This window comes from Micropterus salmoides, unplaced genomic scaffold (genome assembly GCF_014851395.1).
Source record: "Micropterus salmoides isolate LMB-PRFRI ecotype aquatic unplaced genomic scaffold, ASM1485139v1 Ms_hic_scaffold_2344, whole genome shotgun sequence".
Taxonomy (NCBI): domain Eukaryota; kingdom Metazoa; phylum Chordata; class Actinopteri; order Centrarchiformes; family Centrarchidae; genus Micropterus; species Micropterus salmoides.
In genome coordinates, this window is record NW_024041534.1 from 1 (window position 1) to 21,757 (window position 21,757).

At 43.9% G+C, this 21,757-nt stretch overlaps 1 protein-coding gene across 2 annotated transcripts; it reads right to left on the minus strand.

Annotated features, from left to right (window-relative positions):
- Positions 1 to 648: 648 nt before the first annotated feature.
- LOC119918681 (ral guanine nucleotide dissociation stimulator-like 1) lies at positions 649 to 21,622 on the minus strand. Of its 2 annotated transcripts, none has more exons than XM_038739418.1 (18): positions 21,053 to 21,622; positions 8,644 to 8,754; positions 6,860 to 7,068; positions 6,697 to 6,771; positions 6,360 to 6,550; positions 6,132 to 6,256; positions 5,795 to 6,010; positions 5,600 to 5,703; positions 5,398 to 5,482; positions 5,168 to 5,257; positions 4,725 to 4,811; positions 4,431 to 4,463; positions 4,197 to 4,318; positions 3,761 to 3,850; positions 3,399 to 3,579; positions 2,151 to 2,402; positions 1,949 to 2,063; positions 649 to 1,514 (listed from the first exon to the last, which is right to left on the minus strand). In XM_038739418.1, exons 1-18 carry the CDS (start codon positions 21,209 to 21,211, stop codon positions 1,327 to 1,329), a joined length of 2,433 nt encoding a protein of 810 aa, XP_038595346.1. In that variant the 5' UTR covers positions 21,212 to 21,622; the 3' UTR covers positions 649 to 1,326. The 2 variants fall into 2 exon arrangements, with proteins under 2 accessions (XP_038595346.1, XP_038595347.1); XM_038739419.1 differs by lacking the exon at positions 21,053 to 21,622 and adding an exon at positions 11,102 to 11,353.
- Between the last annotated feature and the right edge of the window lie 135 nt (positions 21,623 to 21,757).

The window sequence follows — 21,757 nt, forward strand, 5'->3', positions numbered from 1 at the left end:
GTTGTTTACTGTGTTTGGATTTTGGGGTGTGTGAAGTGAAGTGAAGTGTCCCTCAGTAAAGATTTCCAAATGTATGACAGTAAAATCTGGCACTGTCTTTTTTTGTTGGGTACTCTTAAAATAAATCCTCCATCACTCTCCAACCTGGCATACATTTCTGGCCTGAATTTTGTTACAAAAAATATAAAAAGCAACAATTACAAAGAAAAATAGTAATTCATTTAGTGAAGAGGGAGAAAACCACTTACAGAGTGGCTTGCTCATTCTTCTGTATTCACATCCCATTGGCATTTCCTACCAACTGACAAGTGCAACTCCACATATATAAGGGCAAAGAGGTACAAGTATACATCAGTTTGAGACACTTTGCATGGTGTTTTCAATTCCAGGAAGTCAGTTCCTCTCCTTTTCTCTGTTCTTGTACATTTATATCTTCATTCATATCATTTTTAAACAAGTCTGATAATGCAAGGATGTGAGGGAACGTCTTTCTGGATTGGAAAGCAGCACAAATTTTAATCTCTACACCCTAAAGATAGGGCAGTAAGGCCATTAAAATATTTGCCGAGGACTTGTTAAAACCAAGTAATGGAACCAATCGAATGCACACAACGATGCATTCGTCACACAGCTCACAATAGAGGGGTGAAGACACACACAACATGCACACTGTGCACGAGCCGGGCATGGCAGCTAAACACGCCCAACTAGAGAAAATAATGACATAACAGCTCCTGTCAATCAATATCATTCAGAATACTGTCAGAGGTCCATTCATTCATTAATCAAGGCAACAGGACTTGACACTCAGTCCACTTCTCCTTCCATCCCACCATCCATCTCCTCTTTCTGCATTCATCACACATCTAATACTTAGAAAAGTAAATATTAAACTGCACAGACATCACATGACAAAAAGAAGTTCATTCAATATCAGAATACTGTTGGAGGTCAGGAGTCTGGCTGCTCCTGTTAACATGTGCAAAAACCTGTTGTTCTAAAGAGTGTAGGCCACCTGGGGTCGCTGTTTCACTCTGTTTGTCAGGCATCACTAGTCAAATGTCAAGTCCAACTGGCACAGCAGTCACGCTACACACCCATGTTCCATATTAAGGCTGGACAAAGGGACAAGACGGGATGACACAGTTCATGGCGAGAAACGGGTAAGAGTCAAAGCTCCTAAAGAGTCTGAAAACTCATTTGATCCACCAGCAGTCCTCCAGTGCTCCTCATCCATGTGTCCATCCAGCCTCCTCCAGTCCATGCTTTGTATTGTCCTGGGTTAGTGGCGTAAGGGCAAACAGCTGTGTCCCTGCGGCTCAGGGGTCACAGCGTGACCTTGCTGAGTCTGAGCGACAGGCTCGAGCGGTGCTGGCTGCGGGGCAGTGTGGAGCTACACCGGCTTCGCAGCTGGACTGTCCGACGCGCTGAGCCCCGCACCCGCAGCAGGAAGTCAAAGTTGGCTGAGGTGTTCATGGCATAGAAGACATTGCCGTTGTCTGGGATCACCAGTTCTGAAAGAAGATAAGAGTGGGGAGAAAAATCATTATGAGTATGGTTAAAGCTCTTGCTGTTAATCTTATTTTAGTTTTTGTCAGCAATACATGGGTCGTTGCGGTTCATGAAGTTTGGAAAACTGCTGATCAGCGGAAAAACAATTATAATAATTAAAATGCTGAATTGCAAATACAAAGGGTGTTTCATCATTGTGTTTATATAATAACGGCTGCAACAGCTTCTGCTTACTGTATTCACTGTAAATATCTGAGTCTAAGCCTCGGATTGAATGTCTATGAAAGATTCAGGCAAATATGTACAAGCTGGATCAGTTTGTGGAGAGCACAACATGTAGCTAGGTACCTCTGGTTGAGAAAGTGTAGGTTTGAAGAATGAGAAAAAAGGTATACATGCATAGAAAACGACCACAGACACAGATGGGTTTTTTTACCTTTCTCCTCAGAGATGACTTGTACCAGCTCGTATCCCTCCTCTGGCTCCACCTCCAGGTTGTGCTTTGCCATGGCTCTAGAAACTACAGCCGGAGTCTTGTCTTGATTGGTCAACTATTTAGGGAAAAGACAAAAGAATTACTCACACAGGCTTTAACATATATTGTGTACACAGGAACACAAACACGCATATTTATTTACCAATATGCTCTTGTAAAGATTCCCGTTGCCATGCTCCAGGCTGACCCTTATGATGCACGCATCTTGGGCCTGAGTGTTATAAGCTGGGGTTTGGCTCGGGGAGCAAGGGGATATGGGTGTGAGCGAGATGGAGCGTCTGTGGGTGCAGGGCAGCCCGGGGAGTAAAGGAGATGCGGGAGTCAGGGAGACACTGGCCGTCGACGAGCTGGTGTCCATGGAGTGGAGTGAAGTACAAGAGGAGGATTCCGATAGCTGAGGAATCATATAATCAGAAGTTAGATGCACAAAACCAAACTGGAACCTTTTTTCCCCCCACAAATGCACCGAACTATTAACTGATAACTAAATTGGAGACATCTGAGGTGAGTGGGGGGGGGAAATTATTCAGTAAACAGTATGCATAATTATGTCATGCTTTCCATACTTTGTCAATTGCTAATTCTACTTGTGTTATGTGATGTTGTGACGATGTAAACATGATTATTCCATTAGCAAATTAAGGTCTAAGGTTTTGTACGGCATCTTAATTTTTTTTGGTGCAATTTCAGTTATTAACAGCAAAGTGAATTGTACCCAGGGATGCCAATTATAGCAGACAGCAAACGTGAACACCTGTTCATACTGCATGTAAAGACGCCACAGCAACACTGAGCTAACGCAAATGCAAGAGGGGAGGAAGAGGGAGTGAGACAGCACTTGGAGGATCTCTCTCTCTCTCAAATTAGCTTCATTGGCATGAATGTGTAACAACAATATTGCCAAAGCATCATACAAACTACATCAATCAATCCCATTCTCTCTCTCTCTCTACACCTTCAAGTGATGGCGTGTGATACAAGCCGAACTGTCTTGCTTTAATCAGGCCTGGAAATGAGGTTGTTTCCGTATTAATGACTAATACGTATTAATGAGTTAATGAACAAGCCACAAATATTAGTGCAATATAAATATAATAAAAATTCCATAAAAATAAATTTATTATAAGTTTGGTGGATTTATTATGCCTGATTTTAGGGGGTGCTGCAGCCCCCCTCAGCACCCCTACTTCCTGTGTCCATGATTGTACCAATTCAAAAGTGTTTTTTCATTATTTTGTTATATTACTTTGAGATATTTGGGGAAGGGTGTTGATTAGATTAGATTAATAAAACTGGAGACGGCCTTGAAACACAAAATTCAGCTCCGCTCCCCTCCCCACACCAATCATTTTCAAACAGCCCCTAAGCATTTCATTAGTGTTGTAACCACCTTTTGCTGGGATTCGGAGGTGTGAGTGGGAGTGAGGCCCTCGCTGTCTGACGGGCTGCTGGAGTCACTGGAAGACACGCTGACTGAGTCCATGCTCTCCCCTGAGCTGCCAGTAGGAGGCGAGCGCGGCATCTCTCTGACTGGAGAACTGGCCGCATTACTGTCTGTTCCAAGAAACAGCCTGGAAAGTAGAGAAAGTAAGTTATTAGATATTAAAATATAATAAATAGGTCACAGCAATTCAGCGCTTGAACGTTACAGTGGGACATCTCAAATGTGACACGTCTTCAAAGCAGTCTTCACTTCATTTCAGGCATTTTGATATTTTGATATATTGACATCTATTGTCTGGATGTACTCACAGGCTGAGTCTCTTCACCATGCTTTTTCGAGGTTTAGGTGAGGTTGGGCTGCTGTCACCAAGACCTTCCACCTCACAGGACAAGGCGTAGCTGCAAGAGGGAACATTGATAATTAACCCTACACATCATAAAACATTGCCAAATCATGTGCCTGTTGGTTTTGAGAACCACAAATTCTGAGTATGAGAAAGGGGAAGAGAAAAGTCAGAGCAGGCAAGAAGGTTAGTACAATACAATAGATCAGTAGGGAATGAAGACATGACAGAAGAACAGCAGGGAGAGGCAAGGAGAAAGGACAGAAAGAAGCTTCTATTGTGTGTTTGTCTTTAACAATAGATCCAACAGACTGTGACCTCATGCACTAATTTGCCTTTTATTGAATGAATAACGGTGCGATCAAGAGTGGAAGAAGGTATTCTGAGTAAAGCAGCAGTACCTTTCCTCCTCACTGAGCTGAGGCTGGCTCTTAAACCAGCGGAGGAAAGCCGGCTCTGGCCTCAGACAGTAGCTGTTACAAGCCGACTGAAGCAGCTTGATCTGAGCGATCACCTCAAACTCCTGCAGAGACGGAGAGAAGGATGCCAACATTACATCAAACACTGTGGGCTGAGCTCGTCATGCGATAATTGTCTTGGTGTAATCAAAGGAGGCCGCTTGCAGCTACACTCACCCTGCGTCTCTTCTCAAAGTTGATCAGCCCACCCTGCGGAGGACACAAAGAGCACGCTGTCAGACCCTGAACATCACATACCAGCGGCTGCTTAGACAAACAGCATTAGGTGGACCACTCCAAAAATGGGCCGACAAAATTCCTTACACACTCATGGAAACTTACGCTACAGTTTCTGACAGCGGTTGCACAGACAGACTCTCAGATCTGCGCGGTTGTGTAAACTCGCAGACGCGTGCTCCTCAAATATCGAAACGCACACACATTCGGCAGGTGTCAAAGACTTTTTCTTACCTCTACTAGGTCAGGCAGGGCCGTATCCAACATGGTCAGGTCGGTGAGAAAAGTCCCCAAGTACGGTATCGTTCCTTGCATTGCTCCCTGTGGAGAAAGACAGCTTTACGATATCTTCAAAACCACACTTGGTTTAAATAAACACTTCAAGGATGCCACAATAAAGCCAGAGACAGACTCATTTACACAGTGGTTTATAGATGCCAGGGTGGGTTTTGGAAAATACAACACAGGCTCAATGCAAGTACAGCACATAGTACACTGAGTAAACAACACTGAGCATGTGGCTTAGTCATACTGGAGAGGCTAGAACTCACTTTACAGTACATTGCTTTAGAGGAATGTGTTGTTTAAAATCAAAGAGCTCTGTTTTAGCTCTCTTTGGGAAAAAAATCCATTTGTCTGGCGTTTGTTGCAAATCAGTTAGCCAGTCTTTGTCTCACCATTTCCTTCTGCAGCTGTAGTCTCTTGTGGGTGCGTTTCTGGTGCTCCTTGGCACAACTCTCCAGACTGGCAAACTTTGAAGTGCCTTCCTGTAGGGCACAAAAAAAAATTAAAATACAGTTCCTGTCTGTGTTTTCAGGATTCCCAGATGATATCTACACACGAGGATACTAAATGTACTCATTCGTAATGTCATAGACATGTAATCGTTGTTGAAGTTAGATCTCACCCTCATTAGGAGCTCTCTGCTGGTCAGGTAGTTGTTGTGATCGGAGAAAATGTCCGACAGTTCTTCATATGTCTGCATGCTGTCTCTGTGTAGAACACAGATACATGTTAGCTAAAATACATCCTGTTGAATGCTGCCAAAGGGCGGATTCTTCTATCGAGACTCATTGAGATTCTGCATATTTGAGAGATCGGAGGCTTACTTGTGCACACAGGCCCATGCCCTTTTCAGTCTGTACAGCGGGATGGACTGCAGCGCAGACACAATGGCTCGCAGAGACGAGAAGTTTTTGCGTATTCGACACTCCTGTTAGAAGACAATTAGCACAAGGACGGTCAGAGCTTGGCCCATTTTTGTGGTGGGTTTATAGATGAATTTGTGTGCGTTTGGTGCCAACCTGAGCGATGTCTATCCAGCGCTGGATGACCCGTGCTCTGAGATGTGGTCTGATCTGTCTCTGTTTCAACACTGTGCTGACCACGCATGCTGCCACAGCATTAAACTGCGTAATAGTGGCTCGAATGGTGGGGGCGCTGTGCTTGTTGTGCTTCTTGTCCCTCTGGGACCAGATAGAGCCCAGGCAGTGGTGGGGTACAACCTTTTTAAACAGCAGCTAGAGCAGAAAAACAGGCGGATGTTAGTATGACGACACTGAAGAAACATTGCAGGGATGCAAACCTGTGTAACCTTTCCGTCCTGCACACCCTGTTTCCATCTCATTTCCCTCCACTTACCGCGTCCATGTAGGTCAGCTGCTCAGCCACCAGGTCGGCCTCAAACGACAGGAAGTCCTCCTGGACCTCAATCTCTACTTCCTCCTCCTCCCCCAGGCAGAAAGAACTGTTGCCATGGAAACCAGCTGAAATCAGGCAAACACAGATGATTTGACTTGGAGGAAGTTTCAAATTTAATATGAAAAGATAATCAATACTGTACAGAACAAAGAACTATAAGTTATTTACCATCAGTGTCGTCCATGCTGGCCTGACTCTGCAGCTGCTCCAGCAGACCCTCTGCCCGTCTAAGAGCCTCCGAGCCTGGCAGGGCCCTGCGCAGGTAGTCCATCAATCTGTGGAGACAAGGGTAGTCAGGAGGCTCCTGGAAGTCTTCGGGACACTGGTCTAGCCAGGCACGCAGGATAGAGGCCAGGGCACTGGAGACAGCAGGGAAAAATTTGAGTGTCAAAAGAGCTGGCAATGATAGGAAGACAGGTGTGATAATTCAGCTATACTGCTGAAGGTAAAATGTTATGTATTGAAAGCCATCCATATGGAACTAATAGCGATGAAGATGTCTCACTTTCTGATGGCTCCATTGGTTTCAGAGCCTTGGCGTCTGGCTGTGTCTTGCTCGTTTTCTTCCACACTTCCATACCTGGAACAGAAAAAAACAAAATTACTAAAAAGATAAAAAAAATCCCTCAAACATATAGTCCATACATTATTTTGAATTTAAGCCCTACCTGTCTAACAGTAGCTGCAGTACAGTCTGTGTGCAGGTGAAGGCTCTGTAGGTGGACAGGAAGATGGAGGTGTAGGTGAGGTCATTGTCACCGAACGCTGTTAATAATGTCTCCACCAGACGCTCCAGGGTTCCAGCGCGGATACTTCGGATTTTGCAGGTCTCCAGCTGGCTCACCGTGTGGCCGGGAGGTAGACGATCGCCCTCCGCCTAAACACACAAATATTTTTACACCGTTAAACTAGTGTGAATCAAACTGAGGAGTGCATTATGACTCGGCTGGTGCTTCCAAAGATTTTCTTTACTTTGTTTGGCTTTAGATACTTTTAATGTGTCAGGTCGTCTTGGTTGTTAAGCTTTAAAAAGTTAGTGGTGGTTAGTTAGGAGTGGAACAATTCATTAGAGGACAAAAACAAAATGGGGGGGGGGGGGGGATCATGACCTATATTTAATTCAGAATTCTCCAGATGTGTCCGACTATTGTGGCTACAGGGAAATAGAACGAGTGGTTACCCAACAGGCGGGGAGAGAGTAGACGAAGAGGTGGCACAGAAACGGAGAGAAAGAGGCCGTGGTGAAGTTAGCACGCTACAACAGGAAACGCTCCAATCTGCTTTTAATCACAGCAGGCCCCTCTACCGTCCCTCCAGACAGAGAGGAGGACAGCAGCACAGCCAAGTTCTCCCACCTCTCCCCTCTGATAACAACTCAGTGCACCAAGAAATACCTTTATTTATCTCTGTGAATTCACAGTCACACACAGGCTTCAATTTTACAATTCACAATGAATTAGAAAAGCCACTGACACTGACACACACACACACACACACACACACACACACACACACACACACACACACACACACACAGTAAACAATACATCAGTATACATGCTTACAATCCCACTAATTGTGGTTATTCAGTCACAATTGACTGTTTATAGTAAATATCTGATGTCTCAATGGGGTTTGCTCTATATTCTATTTGACTCAATATACTGCACTGTATAAAGTACCCATGTTGTTTTAATTAGCTTGAATACAGTCAACTGTCAATACATCAATACAGTTTTAAAGCCTAGAGCTGTGATCTATTTCTTCTCTGTGCCAATCCCCCATCCCTCGTGTCAAGCACAAAGAGACAGCAAACTAACAACACAAGATTTTCTTTCTTGTAAACAAAAGGAAAACCCCATTAATCTGATTTGCAATTTCTGTTATGCCAGGTCCATGCATTCCTTTAGTATTTACTGAGAAAATACACAAGAGAAACTAAGGGTAATGCCCCTTAATTGGCCCTTCTGTGCAGTATAATAATATACTGCACAACATCTTATTATACCGGTATAAACAGCTCAGTGGAGGAAAGAGCAATGCCTCATATGCACAACTCAAGGAAAAGCCTTTAATACCCCTTTTATTTTGTCATACCAGCATTTTATAAAACACTGCTGTCCAGGGTAGTGAGCAGTTTTGTTGGCAGCTGGGAAAGTCAGGAAATCACATGCTTTAAGCAGTCCAGGTCTGGCGAAACTGTTGATTTTCAGCAGGCAACTAAAGAGCTGTTGTCTAAACTGGGAGATTTATAGCTCAAATGTTAAAACAACAGCCCTGGTGGAGCACAATGCTGAGAGACGCCCCACAATTGAAAGACTCAGTCTGCTTAAGGCATAAGGTTTTCCTGTGTGTGATCTGTTTCGCTGAGGGTTTGCATGGATCATGACTCTATACTTTGAAAAAGCTTTGTCAGCTGTGATTCTGTCACAGTGCGAGACATCAGACTCACCCCTAGCCATCTTGCTCCCTTGTTGGCCGCCTGCTGAATCTGAACCCTCTTTAGTGTCACGTTGTAGATGGCTCCTTCCTCGACTTCCTCCCCCCAGTCCTGCACTGAGCTCTGAAAAAAGGAGGGTAAGGGGGAAAAATGTTAGAAACCTCGAGAAGTGAGGAAAGTTGTGTTTGGGATTGAACATTGTAAGCCGCAGAGCTAACTTCCACAACAAGTGTCATAGTTTAACAAAAAAGGAATTGACTTTTTTTTGTAAACCTCTGAGAAAAGCAGAAGGAAGAACAAGGGGGAAAACACAGAAACACAACCACAGCACTCAAACAAACAAGTAAAAGTAGGACTAAAGTGCAGTAAAACATCAAGAATGACCAACTCCCCAACCCCCACAGCTGCAGCCGGCCAGGCCTCCCTCTGTGTCTTTACTCCCCCTTTTATTCCCTATCCATCTCTTTCACTGTGTCCCAGCCTCTCTGGAGCTGAAGTCAGAGCTGGGCGCTTTCCTGGAGCTGGAGATAAGATCCAGAATGGATGAGGTCTCTCAAACAAGTCCCTACATAATAAAAACAGGACATATGCACCATTTTTTTGACGCAGTTGACATGCCTTTGTCTGTTTTGCCTTCCCTATTATACAAGCCAAGATAGTCATAAGCCTAAATGGATTTGTGCTCATTTTGCACATGTACTGCGTCTGCCTCTGGTTGTAAATCCTGTCAAACAGATGAGTGCATAAACAAACAGAGGGAGCAGAGTGAAATCAAAACACAAAACTCCTGCTCAGAGAGAGTCGTCGGCAAACACACTGCTGAGACATCAACATTTGGAGACAGAGACAAAAGCAAAGGCAGGGACAGCAAAGAGGGAGAGAGATTGGCCAAATATAAACACCACGCATGCAGTACTATGGCCAAGTCCTCACACACACACACACACACACACACACACACACACACACACAGAGGCTGCAGCAGCCAAGATCACTCTCACTTGTCCCCACTTCCATTTACACAGCTCAATGGCAAAGCCCACGCTATTCCATCAACAGAAGGGCTGCCAGAAAACAGGTCATGGGTCAAAGTCGCCGTTAACAGGCTTAATGTACGGTTCTGGAGGATGGTGGCCATGACTAGGCTGTGTTTGGGTTTGAACAGAAACATGTGATGCCAGGATGAAAAGAAAGCCCAAATAATAAAATTTAAAAACACAAAGAGAAAGGGAGAGGAGAAGTAATGTAATATGATTTTAACTGGCTCTGAGAGATGAAACCAGCAAGTCTGTCTGTGTTGTTGGATATTATAAGCTGCACTTGTCTGACACACGTCTACATGCCCGTCCCCTACCCTGTTCAGCATCTTGTCTTATGGTCAGCAACTTTAGTAAGCGCATGTCTCTCTGCCTCTCCCCCTTCCTCTTTAGCTGCTGATGGTTGCCGGCTGGATGGATGGCTGGCGCAGAGACAGATAAATACATCACTGCATGAGTCATGCAGTCCACACGCTCCCAAAACAATAGCGGGAGGTCTCTATGCTGGCCGGCCCGGGCTGCTGAGTTCACAGTCTGCATACAGCCTGCTTTTTGTCAGCCACAAAAGTGGAGATGTTTTTCAGAGCGGGGTTTAAAAAGGAGGGGGGGGGGGGCGGTTGCTCAGCCCGCTTTGTACACCAAGTTGAGGGCTTATTGCGAGACAAAGTTCCATAGAAACCAAAACAGTCGGTCACAGTGATAGGGATGGGTTTACACAGAACACAGTATATCAAATGACCCTGGGTATAGTGTAAACAGGAGATGTGTCAACTTGGATCCTTCCACAGAAGATGCTCAAAGACTTCACAGGGAGGACATTAAGGACAGCAGAGAGGCAAATAGTTCTCTATCTCTGCTCAGTGCTATCAGATGTGTGTGAAACAATAGATCCAATATAACAACAACAACAACAGTTGTGTTAAATCTCTGGCGCTGATCTATTGGCTTTTGTGTTTTTCTACCCTGGACGCAGCTGGGACCCGTGGAGAGACAGGGGCCACGCCAATTGTTCCCTCCCTCGTTTCACTGCGGGCCCCCAGACAAAAGTTTTCATATGCACCACCAGGGAGGGGAGAGCTATAGCGGATCGAGTTCATATTCTGGCGGAGTCGGCAAGGGATTTTTTTCAATTCTATGGTCGACCCTTCCCCACGTTTCCCCAACTTTGCGCGACATCTTTGCGCACCAACAATGTAGGTTAACCGGGATTTAAAGCATAGTAGGCTAAAAACAATTAAAACTCAATGTTAAACTGCTGACTGATCCCTCACGCCCCCCTCCTCCTCTTCTTTTCCCCTTATCCTCTACTTTCCCAAGCCTACAACCCCCGCCCCTCTTTTCAGCCCCCTCCCTCTGCCCCCTCTCTTCAAAACCACAAACTCAACAACAGAGCACAGGGTGCAAACCTTGCGCTTTTTTTGTTTGGTCTTTACCATTTTAGTTTTCCAGGCGAATTTCATGGTGAGCGTTTCTTTCATGATCCGGGGACAGCATCAGAGCTCAGGAATAATCCGCCAACTGAAGAAGAAGATGAGTTCCTTTTAAGAAAAAAAAAAAATATATATATATATATATATATATATATATATATAGCCTTATCCAAGATCCTCGCTGAAAATGGTCTTCTCTTTCACCGCGTACACTTTCGTCTGCTCCACTCCAAACTCCAAATCCTCCTCCTCTGTCTGCAGCAGGCTTTCCCTTCTTCTACTGAATGACCGAACTCCTCCTTCTTGCACTCACAACAGTCCGTTTAAACTCCTCCTCCTGTCTTTATGTCCGACTTTCATCTGACTGACAACAATGTGCGCGCTCAGATGCAGGCTTGTGATTTTTTCACTTTCCTATAAAATTCATAGCACTCGTGACCTATTTTCTTTTTAAGAGTTTACTGATATATTGCTTTTATGTAGCCTATTATTTAAAAAAAGATATTGATTAATGATTTTTCAAAATAAAATGAATACTATTAACCTTTTACTCTTATTTTATTGCGATGTTGTTTTAGGGTTTTATTTTTGTATTCTTTTTTGTGAAAATGAAATGGATATAAATCCCTATGTAGTCTTTTAAGTCATTTTATTTTATTATCACTTTTTAAATTCCTATTCTGTATTTTTTTTCTGAATTACTTTTGTTTAGTAACTAAGTAAAAAACATTTTTAGAAAACAAAATGGATGTCTTGGATATTGTTTCTGTATTGTGTGGGTGTTGTCTGATTGCATTCCTTAGCACACCTGTGCTTTATTGAAACAGGCCATGCAAATGGTTATTAACTTCCTTGTTGTTATGGTTGCACGCCAGCTATTTTATTTTACTTTAGTTTGAATTATAGTTTCACATTTTTTCATGTCTGTCTTAAAACAATACACCTACACATGCACACTGAAAGAGTTATTGGTCACTGTAATTGTCCATACTGGCAGTGACCAGATTCCTTCATAACATCTAGTTATATCCAGTTTAACAGATGCCAGATGGTATGGTAACACTTGAAGAGAACTTCACTATAAAAAGACCGTGACCTTGGAAGATTCACACTTTGTTTGACTAACTCAGATAAAACTTTAAACTTTAAAATGCATTTTGCCCAGAGCAATGATTTCACATGTCCTGTTAAGTCCTGTTAAGATTGGCTCTCATCATAAAAAGTTTGGAGGTGTGAACGTGTTATTGAAAATAGTAGGTCTACCCTGGTGATTTAGCATTGCAGCCCTGTGATGTTTTCAGTCAAAACTGATGTGTTAAACCAGATATGTCGCTTTTTTTTTATTCCACACATTCGTCCTTGTCAAATGTCTACATTACCCACAATGAAACTCGATTTTTTCAGGTGTGTTATGCTAGTAACGGCTAATGTAGCCCATGGACTGTGATGTAGCCTCAAGCAGCTAGCCAAGAGCAGAGATAAGAAGCTGGATACAAAGTCTGGTGAGTGTAACCAGTCATGTGTACTGTAACCTCTTGTTTATATAACAACACAAAATCTATCAAATTAACATTAATACCTATCTAGGAAGACCTCTAACCCCGGCAGGCTATATGTACGCTGGATCTGTAAGGTTCAAGTTCAAAGTGGTTAATTTCTTCTTCTATGGGTCCCACCATAAATTCAGTTTGCTTCCTCTGTATTTCTCGTTGTTTATTGTGTATACTGTATATTTGTTTCCAACAATTAATCCAAAAATGTCTTTCTAACTGCACACACCCAGACTTAAAAGAAAAAAATCAAACCTGTAGTCTTCAGCCCCAACCAATGCTGACTCAAGTGACACAGAAGGCTTTATATAACCTTTTTTCACATATGCAGTAGTACTCTCCAAGACCTGTAAACTTCTTTGGGTCATTACATTTCTGGCTGTAGCTTACCTGCCTGTTTTTTTGTACATCAGTGCCAATTACCACATATATTACTGTAATGAACATTAACTTACAGATTTCATATGAGTGAAGTGTCAAATGAGTGAAGCAGCTGCAGCCTCACGGCCCTTGCGTGGGACAATACGAGGAAGGCCGTAGATGCCGTCACCAGTACTGTGCATTGTCAGTGACAGGAGAGGAGAATAGGCTGAGTGTGAGAATGGGCAACACTGTTCCACTGTGAATGTGCCTGCACACGTACTCAAACAGCCCACTTGTGTGAATAAACGGGAAGATATGAATCAAGCGTCGACTTTGTGAGGGGTCTTTTTGTCCAAAGTTGTATCGGAAACCTTATATCAAATGTGAGCGAGCTGTGGTTCATACATCTGCAAGTCCATTTAGTGGGCTGATGAAGTTACTAAACAACTGATTCAGAGTCAGGAGACAGTGGCAACGTTATGATGCTGATTGTCATCTGGCTCAGTGGGAGAGATAGCTAGACCCGCTGTGGGTCTAGCTATCTCTCTAACACAATGTTGTGTGTGTGTGTGTGTGTGTGTGTGTGTGTGTGTGTGTGTGCGCGCGCGCGCGCGTCATATGCCTACCCATTCCTCTGGCTCCCATAAGACCAACGTGCAACGTCACACTCAGCGTCACTGGCTGGCTGTCACACACCACGGTGTCAAGCAGGGTGCACACCCACATAGATGTGCCCACACACACAAGGTGCTCACTTTTGGCATCATTACTCCCTCCCAGCTTTGCTTGGAGGGTACTAAAAGGCCAGGGAAGCCCAATGCACGTCTTGGGCAGTGTTTCTCCGTGTGTGGTTTTATCAGTGTTTCTCCTTGCTGACTGTTCATCAGGCTGTATATCTGGCCGGGCTCCAGTTCCCAGGCCGAGCTGCCCCGGTGATCACTTGGATCTTTGGAGCTATGGGAAGCCAGAGGGGCAGTGGGAAGGTTGTGACCTCACACGACCTCTAGCTCAGCCCCGGGGGGATTCGAGTGTTGGTCTCACAGTGGGACTGATGTCATATCTGAGCACAAACAAGACGTCTGACAAATGTGACAGCTGCTGCTCTGTCTGATTGATGAGCAGATGATTACGCACATCTTTCAACTTGAGATTACAATGTGAAATGTCTTCTCTTTCTCTGGAGTCCAGGTCCATTAAAGTATACCAGTATTATTATCCTATAAGCGGTAGTTTAGCTTATCACATAAATACTTTAAACAGGGGGAAACAGTTTGACTGCGTGTGTCCAAAAGTAACCTACCAGCACCTCTAAAGCTCATTAATTAACGCATTATCTCATTTGTTTTTACGGGGTTATGTCCAAGACTATTTCTTGACCGGAAGCAGTGACTTCCTGGAGTCTTATCACCACCGTGAGGTTGCTTATTGCAAGTCAAGATGCTAGTCTCATCAAGTCTATTAATGTTGAACATTACACAAAATGACATGGGATTGTAATGATGTTTCTAACATAAATGACACCAAGTTCTTGTATATGTATAATCTACTAATAACTATAGTACAGTAGCCATCAAATAAATGTAGTAGAGCAAAAAGTAAAATATATGTGCAGATCTCTAGGAATCAGATTTCCTGTAAATGAATGTAAAACCGAATGTGTCAGAGGTGAATGGCATCTTCATGCTGCTACCTTTGAAAGGCTATCAAATATATAACAAGTCTTGCATCCTCATACCAAGTTTGCCTTTCTCTTGGAAGACTAATGACGTAATTACACTTAGGAAAGCCCTTGACGAGGACAGAGCAGTTTTTTATAATGGGGTCCTGCCCTTACTGAACTTCCCAAGTACGCTCTTGTGTCTGTTCCACAAGGTCCGAAAAGGGAGCTACAGTACAGACAGAAAGGGGACAAAAACAGGAGGAGTGCTGCTCGCGCTGTTATTGCACCACTGTGGGGAAAAACACACATTCCAGGAAATCTCCCACTTCCTGCCTCCAGCCTCCTGACTCCAGCGAGCCCACTGTCCTCATACCTGACTGACTGGGGAGCCTCTCTGGCCTGGAGCATGGTCATAAAATCAGACCAATAACTTGAAGTATGACAGGAGTATAACTAATGCAAGAAGTTAGAGCAGGAGAGACCGACAAACACTGGGCATCACAATACTGACAAAACCAAACCACAGACACACAAGAGGACAGGAACGTGGGTAGAGGTCTTGGGCAGCATGTGTCATTTCTCACTGTTTACATCCAAGATAAGAAGGTCGTGAATCAAAAGAAAGTGTAGGACACTGTTGAGATTAACTTGAAAGGACATTATCTCTACCGTGAGTGTCAGAGACAGAGGGGGAGAGTTCACAGCACAGTCAGAAACTGAGAGGCTCCATACTGGCCGAAAGACAAGCGTGATGCAACAGGCCCAGAGAAAGAGTGATTTCATATTTCAGACTGGAAAGGGATGCTCTACTTTCTTGTCTGCTGGAAACAAGTAAACAGAGGAGACTCGTCATTTTATCCAGTCAGAGGAGTCTCAGCTGTGATGGAGCCAAACTCTCCGGTGAAAAGGTAATTGCGTAGAAAATGGAGAGGATGTTTCCTGCTACCATATCTGGACCAAATGTGTCAGTACAGTCATACTCTGTTCTCCTACATTCTTCCTGTGTTATGCATGGGTATGCACACAGCGCGTTTGTTTATGTGTGGTTGGTGGGTTTGTGTTTCCAGAGCATACTGCCCAGTAGAGGGCAGAGTTCATAAACCGCTGTGTTTATCCAGAGTCAGCAGAGGTTTTAGGCAGAACCAGCTATAGCAACAAAACCCATGGGGCTGGATTTATGGTGCAGGGTCGGGATGATCCGCTATAACACAATGAAAACCTAAGAATGGGACAATCAAAATTGCTAAAATGGGTTATTTAAGAGCAAGCAGTGGCAAGGCACTCAGTGAATGCAAACGTTTATTTAATAGGCATTTAATGAGGCGTCAGATCCACAGATGAGTTTTCTGTGGATCCTGTGGCAGCAACACTGAAAACACAGATCGGTAAGGACATGCAGGGGCCTTCTCTCATAACACACACAGCTGCATCTACTTTTTCTCTTACTCTCCGTTGCTGTCTCTTCTCCGGTCAACTGACCCCTTTGTTCGAGCAGCCACATTAAAGCTCTGTCTGCCTCTTTTCTCTCTCACTTTTCTCTTATGTCATGTCTCTGCTCCCTTCAGATCTATTGTCCCGACTGTTGTTGAGCTCTCCCCCTCTCTTTCTCTCTCTGGATGGGTGACATCATTAGTTTCCAGTAAAGTCCTGCAGACTGAGACCCCCTCCTCCTCCACACTCTACATTACACACAGCTGAACCTGCAAACCTAACCAAAGACATACTTGCTCAGAGTTTCATTAACACCAAATGGACTAAATCATATTTATGTACAGAGATGTTCAGGCTATAAGCAATTGTTTTTCTTACAACAGCCCCCATATGGTGTTAGTTAATAATAATAATAATAATAATAACAATAATCCTCTCTGGAACTATGATGACTCAGATGGTATGCTGGTTAGTTAATGTACTTTCAGGTGTCTCCACATTTAGAAGAGTTATCAGACGATAAATCAGACGAGTCCCTGCAAACACACACACAACCCCCGCCCTTAATGGGGCCCAAGCCCTGTACCCCTCCCCAGATCTAAGCCCTGCTAAGCCTTGAATGAATCGGTCTGGACTGGCTCGGTTGTCTGTCTGACCTCCTGCTAATGAGAGATGGACCATCTGTTGCCCAACAGATACACGCAACCCTAAATTTGTCACATATGCAACAAAAACAGCACACAGCACCAATAAAGCCGGTAACACTGGTGACAAAACAACTCGAAATCACACCAGAAAACTACACAGCAGAGCCCAACTTCATCACATCAGTATGTGCAAAATCACACTTTAACCATCAGGCTGTTAGTAGGCTACTTTATATACATAAATAAATACTTAACTTCCTAACATTTGATTCATGTCTCCAGTTCTAATTCTGGGGGATGTTATGCACTATCTGCAGTGCTGTTGGTGTTAAATCGAATTGTGAGGCATGTGCATTGTAGGAAATGAAACTGCGTATGAGATGCACACAACAACACACTGAGCTGCTGCTGCAAAAAAAGAGGCAGTAGCTGTATTGTAGCACAAAAACAGGAACAGCTGTTGCCATAGCATGGACCAAAATATAAGATATTTACTAAAAAAAAAATGTACACATTAGACCCTGTGTAAAGATGTACTATATAAATATACTATATAAATAAAGGATGGAGGATGAAGTGAGTGTATTTCTTTTTTAACATATGAGTTATTATAGTTGGTAATCTGCTGTCATACAGAGTGTGTTAGTACTGACTATTCATATTAGTAACTGTCGTGCGGACACCAGCAGCCTCCAGCTTCACACAATAATGCCATACACACTCACATACTCACTCTCTCTCTCTCTCATACACACACATACACACGCACACACACGCATGCTAATACACACATCACAATGTTAGCTTGATCCTAGTCACGGGTCCTGGCTAATACTGCGAGCCCTGACTGAGCGGGAAAAGGAGTGGAGGATTTTAGTGTTTGTGTGTTTTTGGTGGGGTCACCTTACCATGCACACACACAGTCACAGAGCTGCCACACCAGAAACAAACCAAATCAAAGACGGTGCTGCTGCACATATTGCTTTCTGCCTCCTACCGACCCGCCCCTAAACACACACCGCTAGAAAAACACACACCCATCTCCGTATGGTGCGATGAGTTTCTGCCCCAGTTGAGCAAGCTGCTCCTGTGGTGTTGTTTCCTGGGATGGACGCGCGGGTGACAGGGACAATGCCCGCAATATTGACTTTTCACACCAGTCCTATTATGTGACCTAATTAGGCCCAAGATCACAATACAAACCTCTACAGGGCTTCAGGCAACTAGACAACTTGACACAGGGGGGTCACCCAAGTGTGCAGACACCATCTGAAGTGGTGGACTAAATGAAAACTGAATGGGACCTGGATTTTAAAGAAAAGAGAAGTCTGGTAGTTTGTGAATTGTGCAATTTGAGACAATAGAAAGGACCGAATTGATGAGACTGATGTACATTACTGCCCCTCCTCTTGTGTCTTGTATTGTCAGTGCTTACTGGGTTAATCAAAAAACCCATTCCTTTCCTGGATGGTGCTCCTCCAGCTCCATATATAAACTTTCATAAATGTTATAGAATTGTACTACTGAAACCCATACAGTTATATATTAATTTGAAGGTGAATGAAACAGGTAAAAAGCTGAAGAACTAGTCTAAGCCGGATGAGTGAATCACGGACAGTCATCAAAAACACAAGAAAGAATCAAAACTGTAGGAATGGAAACGTCACGTCTGACACGTGCACTTCTCTGTTCAAAACGGCAAGAAAGAGGAAATAAGAGTGCTAACTCAGCTTTCTTACTTTTTTTCAATGGAAACACATCATCATCGAAATTGTCCCCCCTCTTCCTGTGACACTGTTTTCCCTGTAGAAAATCACTTCTGCATTTTGAGCGAATGACCCGCTGAGGTTATTGAACTACCCTGCTGGTTATTGTAACCCAATGTGAGGCAGCGGCTAATATTCCCTCTGCTGGAGTTTTTAATTGATCAGCCTGCAGCTTAATTACAATGCCCTATCACTGACAGAGAGAGAAGAGTATGAAAGGACACTGCAGACTTCAAAAATGAAGTTAAATGGATAACCCACTGTGATGTGTGTAGTTGTCAACACTCTCGCTTCGGAGCAACTGGGTTCAAACTTAGTCAAGTCCTTTGTTATTCCTTCTCGTGACACATCTTGCAGCATACGGAATAATTCAATTTAAAAGAAGCATTTTCATTATCTAAGTTTATTCTTTGTGATTTACTATTATTAATTTTAGCTACTCCATCGCCATGTCAATCTCCGCGTCCCTCCACTCTTGTGAACAATCTTATGTGTGTTCATGTGGGAGTCTCATTGTCCTCAGTGGACTGCTGATAACAACTGACACCTCAGCACTCCTCCCTTGTCTCTGACATGAACTGTGGACCTGACAGCTGTCCATAAGCACACAGCAGGGCGATTACAGGGAGGCAATCAGTCCAATCATCGCCTTTATGACTGGCATGGTTTCATAACCTCATGCAGGTAGGGGAAAAGCTAACTGAAAGGCGAGTGAGGAACGCCTTAGAGCAGCATGGACAATATAAATTGTGGCGAGGTGGTGCAATGATTGCTTTCTATCACAAGAATGGATGTACTTGTTTGAGGTCTTTTGTGCTTTTTTTGTCACAAAACCTCGGTTTGGGAAGCAGCTGCAAAACCAAATAGTTGAAACTAATTTCACTTGAAGTTCCATGATTACCCCACTGATGGTTTTGTGTTTTCTTTCATAACTTTATTGAAGGTATTCATCCCTCTATATAATCACCCTTACTGCCCTCTGTCCCAGCTGTGAGGGCAATCACTACTCAATTCACAAGGATGAGTTTCAGGACACACAGAGCGGTGCATGTAAGCTTAGCCTTGCTTTGGCTACAGCATTCAGAGAGTGTCAGCATCTGCAAGCTAACCTCCATCTTTTGTACCCCTGGAAACAATTGGCGGAAACAGTGCTGTGAGATGGGAGGACATGAGTGCCAGGATGTCAGATAGGCAGCGAGAAGGATGATCTCCCAATACTTGGACTCAAAACATGCATCGTACCGTGGCGTGATAGTCATCTGATAGTCAGATTTACACAGATGAACTATTACCGTACATGAGGTTATACTGAATTCATCCCAGTTGGAAAATGTTCTTTTTGCTGTTGCAAAATAACAGTACTGGAGCAGGTGGGGTTGAGTATCTTGCTCAAGGACACTAAATCTTAATGCGCCACTTGTGCCAAAAATATTATCACCTTAGCCTCAATACCTCACGTGCACACATGCAAACAATTAGCCACAACTAAGCTGGAATAAGCCGTCACTGCATGTTGTTTTTCTGGTAATCGCACTGTTATGATAAATCTGTGATGATGAAAAAAAAAAGGGCCAATAAACAGAAAGGCATGCACGTTAACATGAAGTGTAATGTGACCAACATTTCTGCCATGCTCTTTATTTGGCATCATACATCAAAGTCATTTTGGCATTTGGCTTCTTAAGTAAAGTGAGTAATGCCTCGGCTGTGAAGTCAGCAAAACTGTGCTCACACACGCACGCACACACACACAGTGACCAATAAGCGGTAGTTACAGTAATTACTGCTTTTCACAAGAGGTCAGCTGTCCTCCAGCTGTGCCACCAAAGGTTACTGTCTAGTTTGCATTATTGCATTATGAGTTTGAATTTGAATGACAAACCAATCCCGGAGTTGAGCAAGTGAATGTTTTTTGATTTGGTTTCAAAATGACCCTCACTTACTGTACATTACACTGGTGGATTATGTAGGAAGAGGATGTGTCACTACCAGTTATGTGACCACCAGTCGGGCCAGAACTGCTGAGTCCAGAGCAGCGACAGACTTGCAGTCTGTGTCAACTGTAGACAAATACCTTTCTCTCTCTCAAGCACACTCATAAGAACATGCGATATCACTCTTCATAGTTTTCTTTTCCTATCGCTCTGCCCTGTCTCTCACAATCACCACAGACATCCAACAAACAGACCTTGGAGGAGTCACAAACCAACCTGCCCCTCGCTACATATCTTCTGTTTATAATTCCACACTTCTTTTCTCAGTGAATTGTTTTTCATCTTAATCTTATTCCCTTTTACTATCCCCAAACACGTTCCACTTCACTTCCCATTCCCATCCTTGAATCTATCAAAACTGACTGAACCTTTGACACCAAACAATGCCGCAACCCCTCACACACACTCCAAACAACAGAAGGCACAGGAAGGTCATTAACGCAGAGGCCAACATCTGTTTTTTTTAACAAGACTGGAAGAAGTAAATAAAGAAATAAAAACAGATTTCAACAAACAACAGCCATTATTCTGCCATGTACTGACCCAGTGGCGCGGGCTGCTCTCTGGGGAGCGAGGCTGGTACCTCTGCAGGGCGACCCCGCCTTCTCCCTCCAGCAGCAAGGTGCAGTCCAGGTCTGGACAGTGGTGGTTGGGACCTGCGGGCCAGGGCAGCAGGGTGGCTAGAGGGTAGTGAGAGATCATGCTGACCGCCTGGATCAGCGGCAGGGTTGACAGGGCATACTCCAGTATGGACGGCAGAGTGGATGGAGACTTCTTCAGTGGAAGCAGTAGAAATCTGGAGCGGGGACCTTTAAGTGTTGACAATCAAGATGAAGAGGATTTGACTCTTGATTTAGGATCAACTTCTTTAGGTCAGATATTTTGTTCACCTCCCCTTCTGCTCATCAATCTGGTTGTATACTGGACAGGACTTCAGCTCCAAGGTGGGACTAATGAAAACTCTCCTCTCAAGTTGTCCCCCTCTATCTTCTACCTTCCTTTTTCTCTCCTTTTTCCCCCAACACAGTTTCTACCTTAGCCTCTTCTGTTTGTGTTTTTTTGCCTTCTCTCTGCACGCGTGGAGCTTGGCTTGCCAACAGCTCTCAACCACATGAGTGATTAAAGTCTATTGTTTCTCCCTCCTTCTCTCTCCCCTACATTCATCCAGGGGGAGGAGCCGTCACTTGGTGGCCCGGCCCCCCCAACCACCACTGACTAAAGAGACTTTGACTGTGGAAGAATCTAAAG

Bases quoted from the DNA above. Each gene is read 5' to 3' on its own strand.
- LOC119918681 (XM_038739418.1), bottom strand. From the start codon at position 21,211: ATGATCTCTCACTACCCTCTAGCCACCCTGCTGCCCTGGCCCGCAGGT. The intron at 6,257-6,359 runs GTAAATAACTTA...GCCTGATTTCAG, and splicing joins CAGCATGGACGACACTGATG to CTGGTTTCCATGGCAACAGT. The intron at 2,403-3,398 runs GTGGTTACAACA...ATGATTCCTCAG, and splicing joins CCTCCGAATCCCAGCAAAAG to CTATCGGAATCCTCCTCTTG.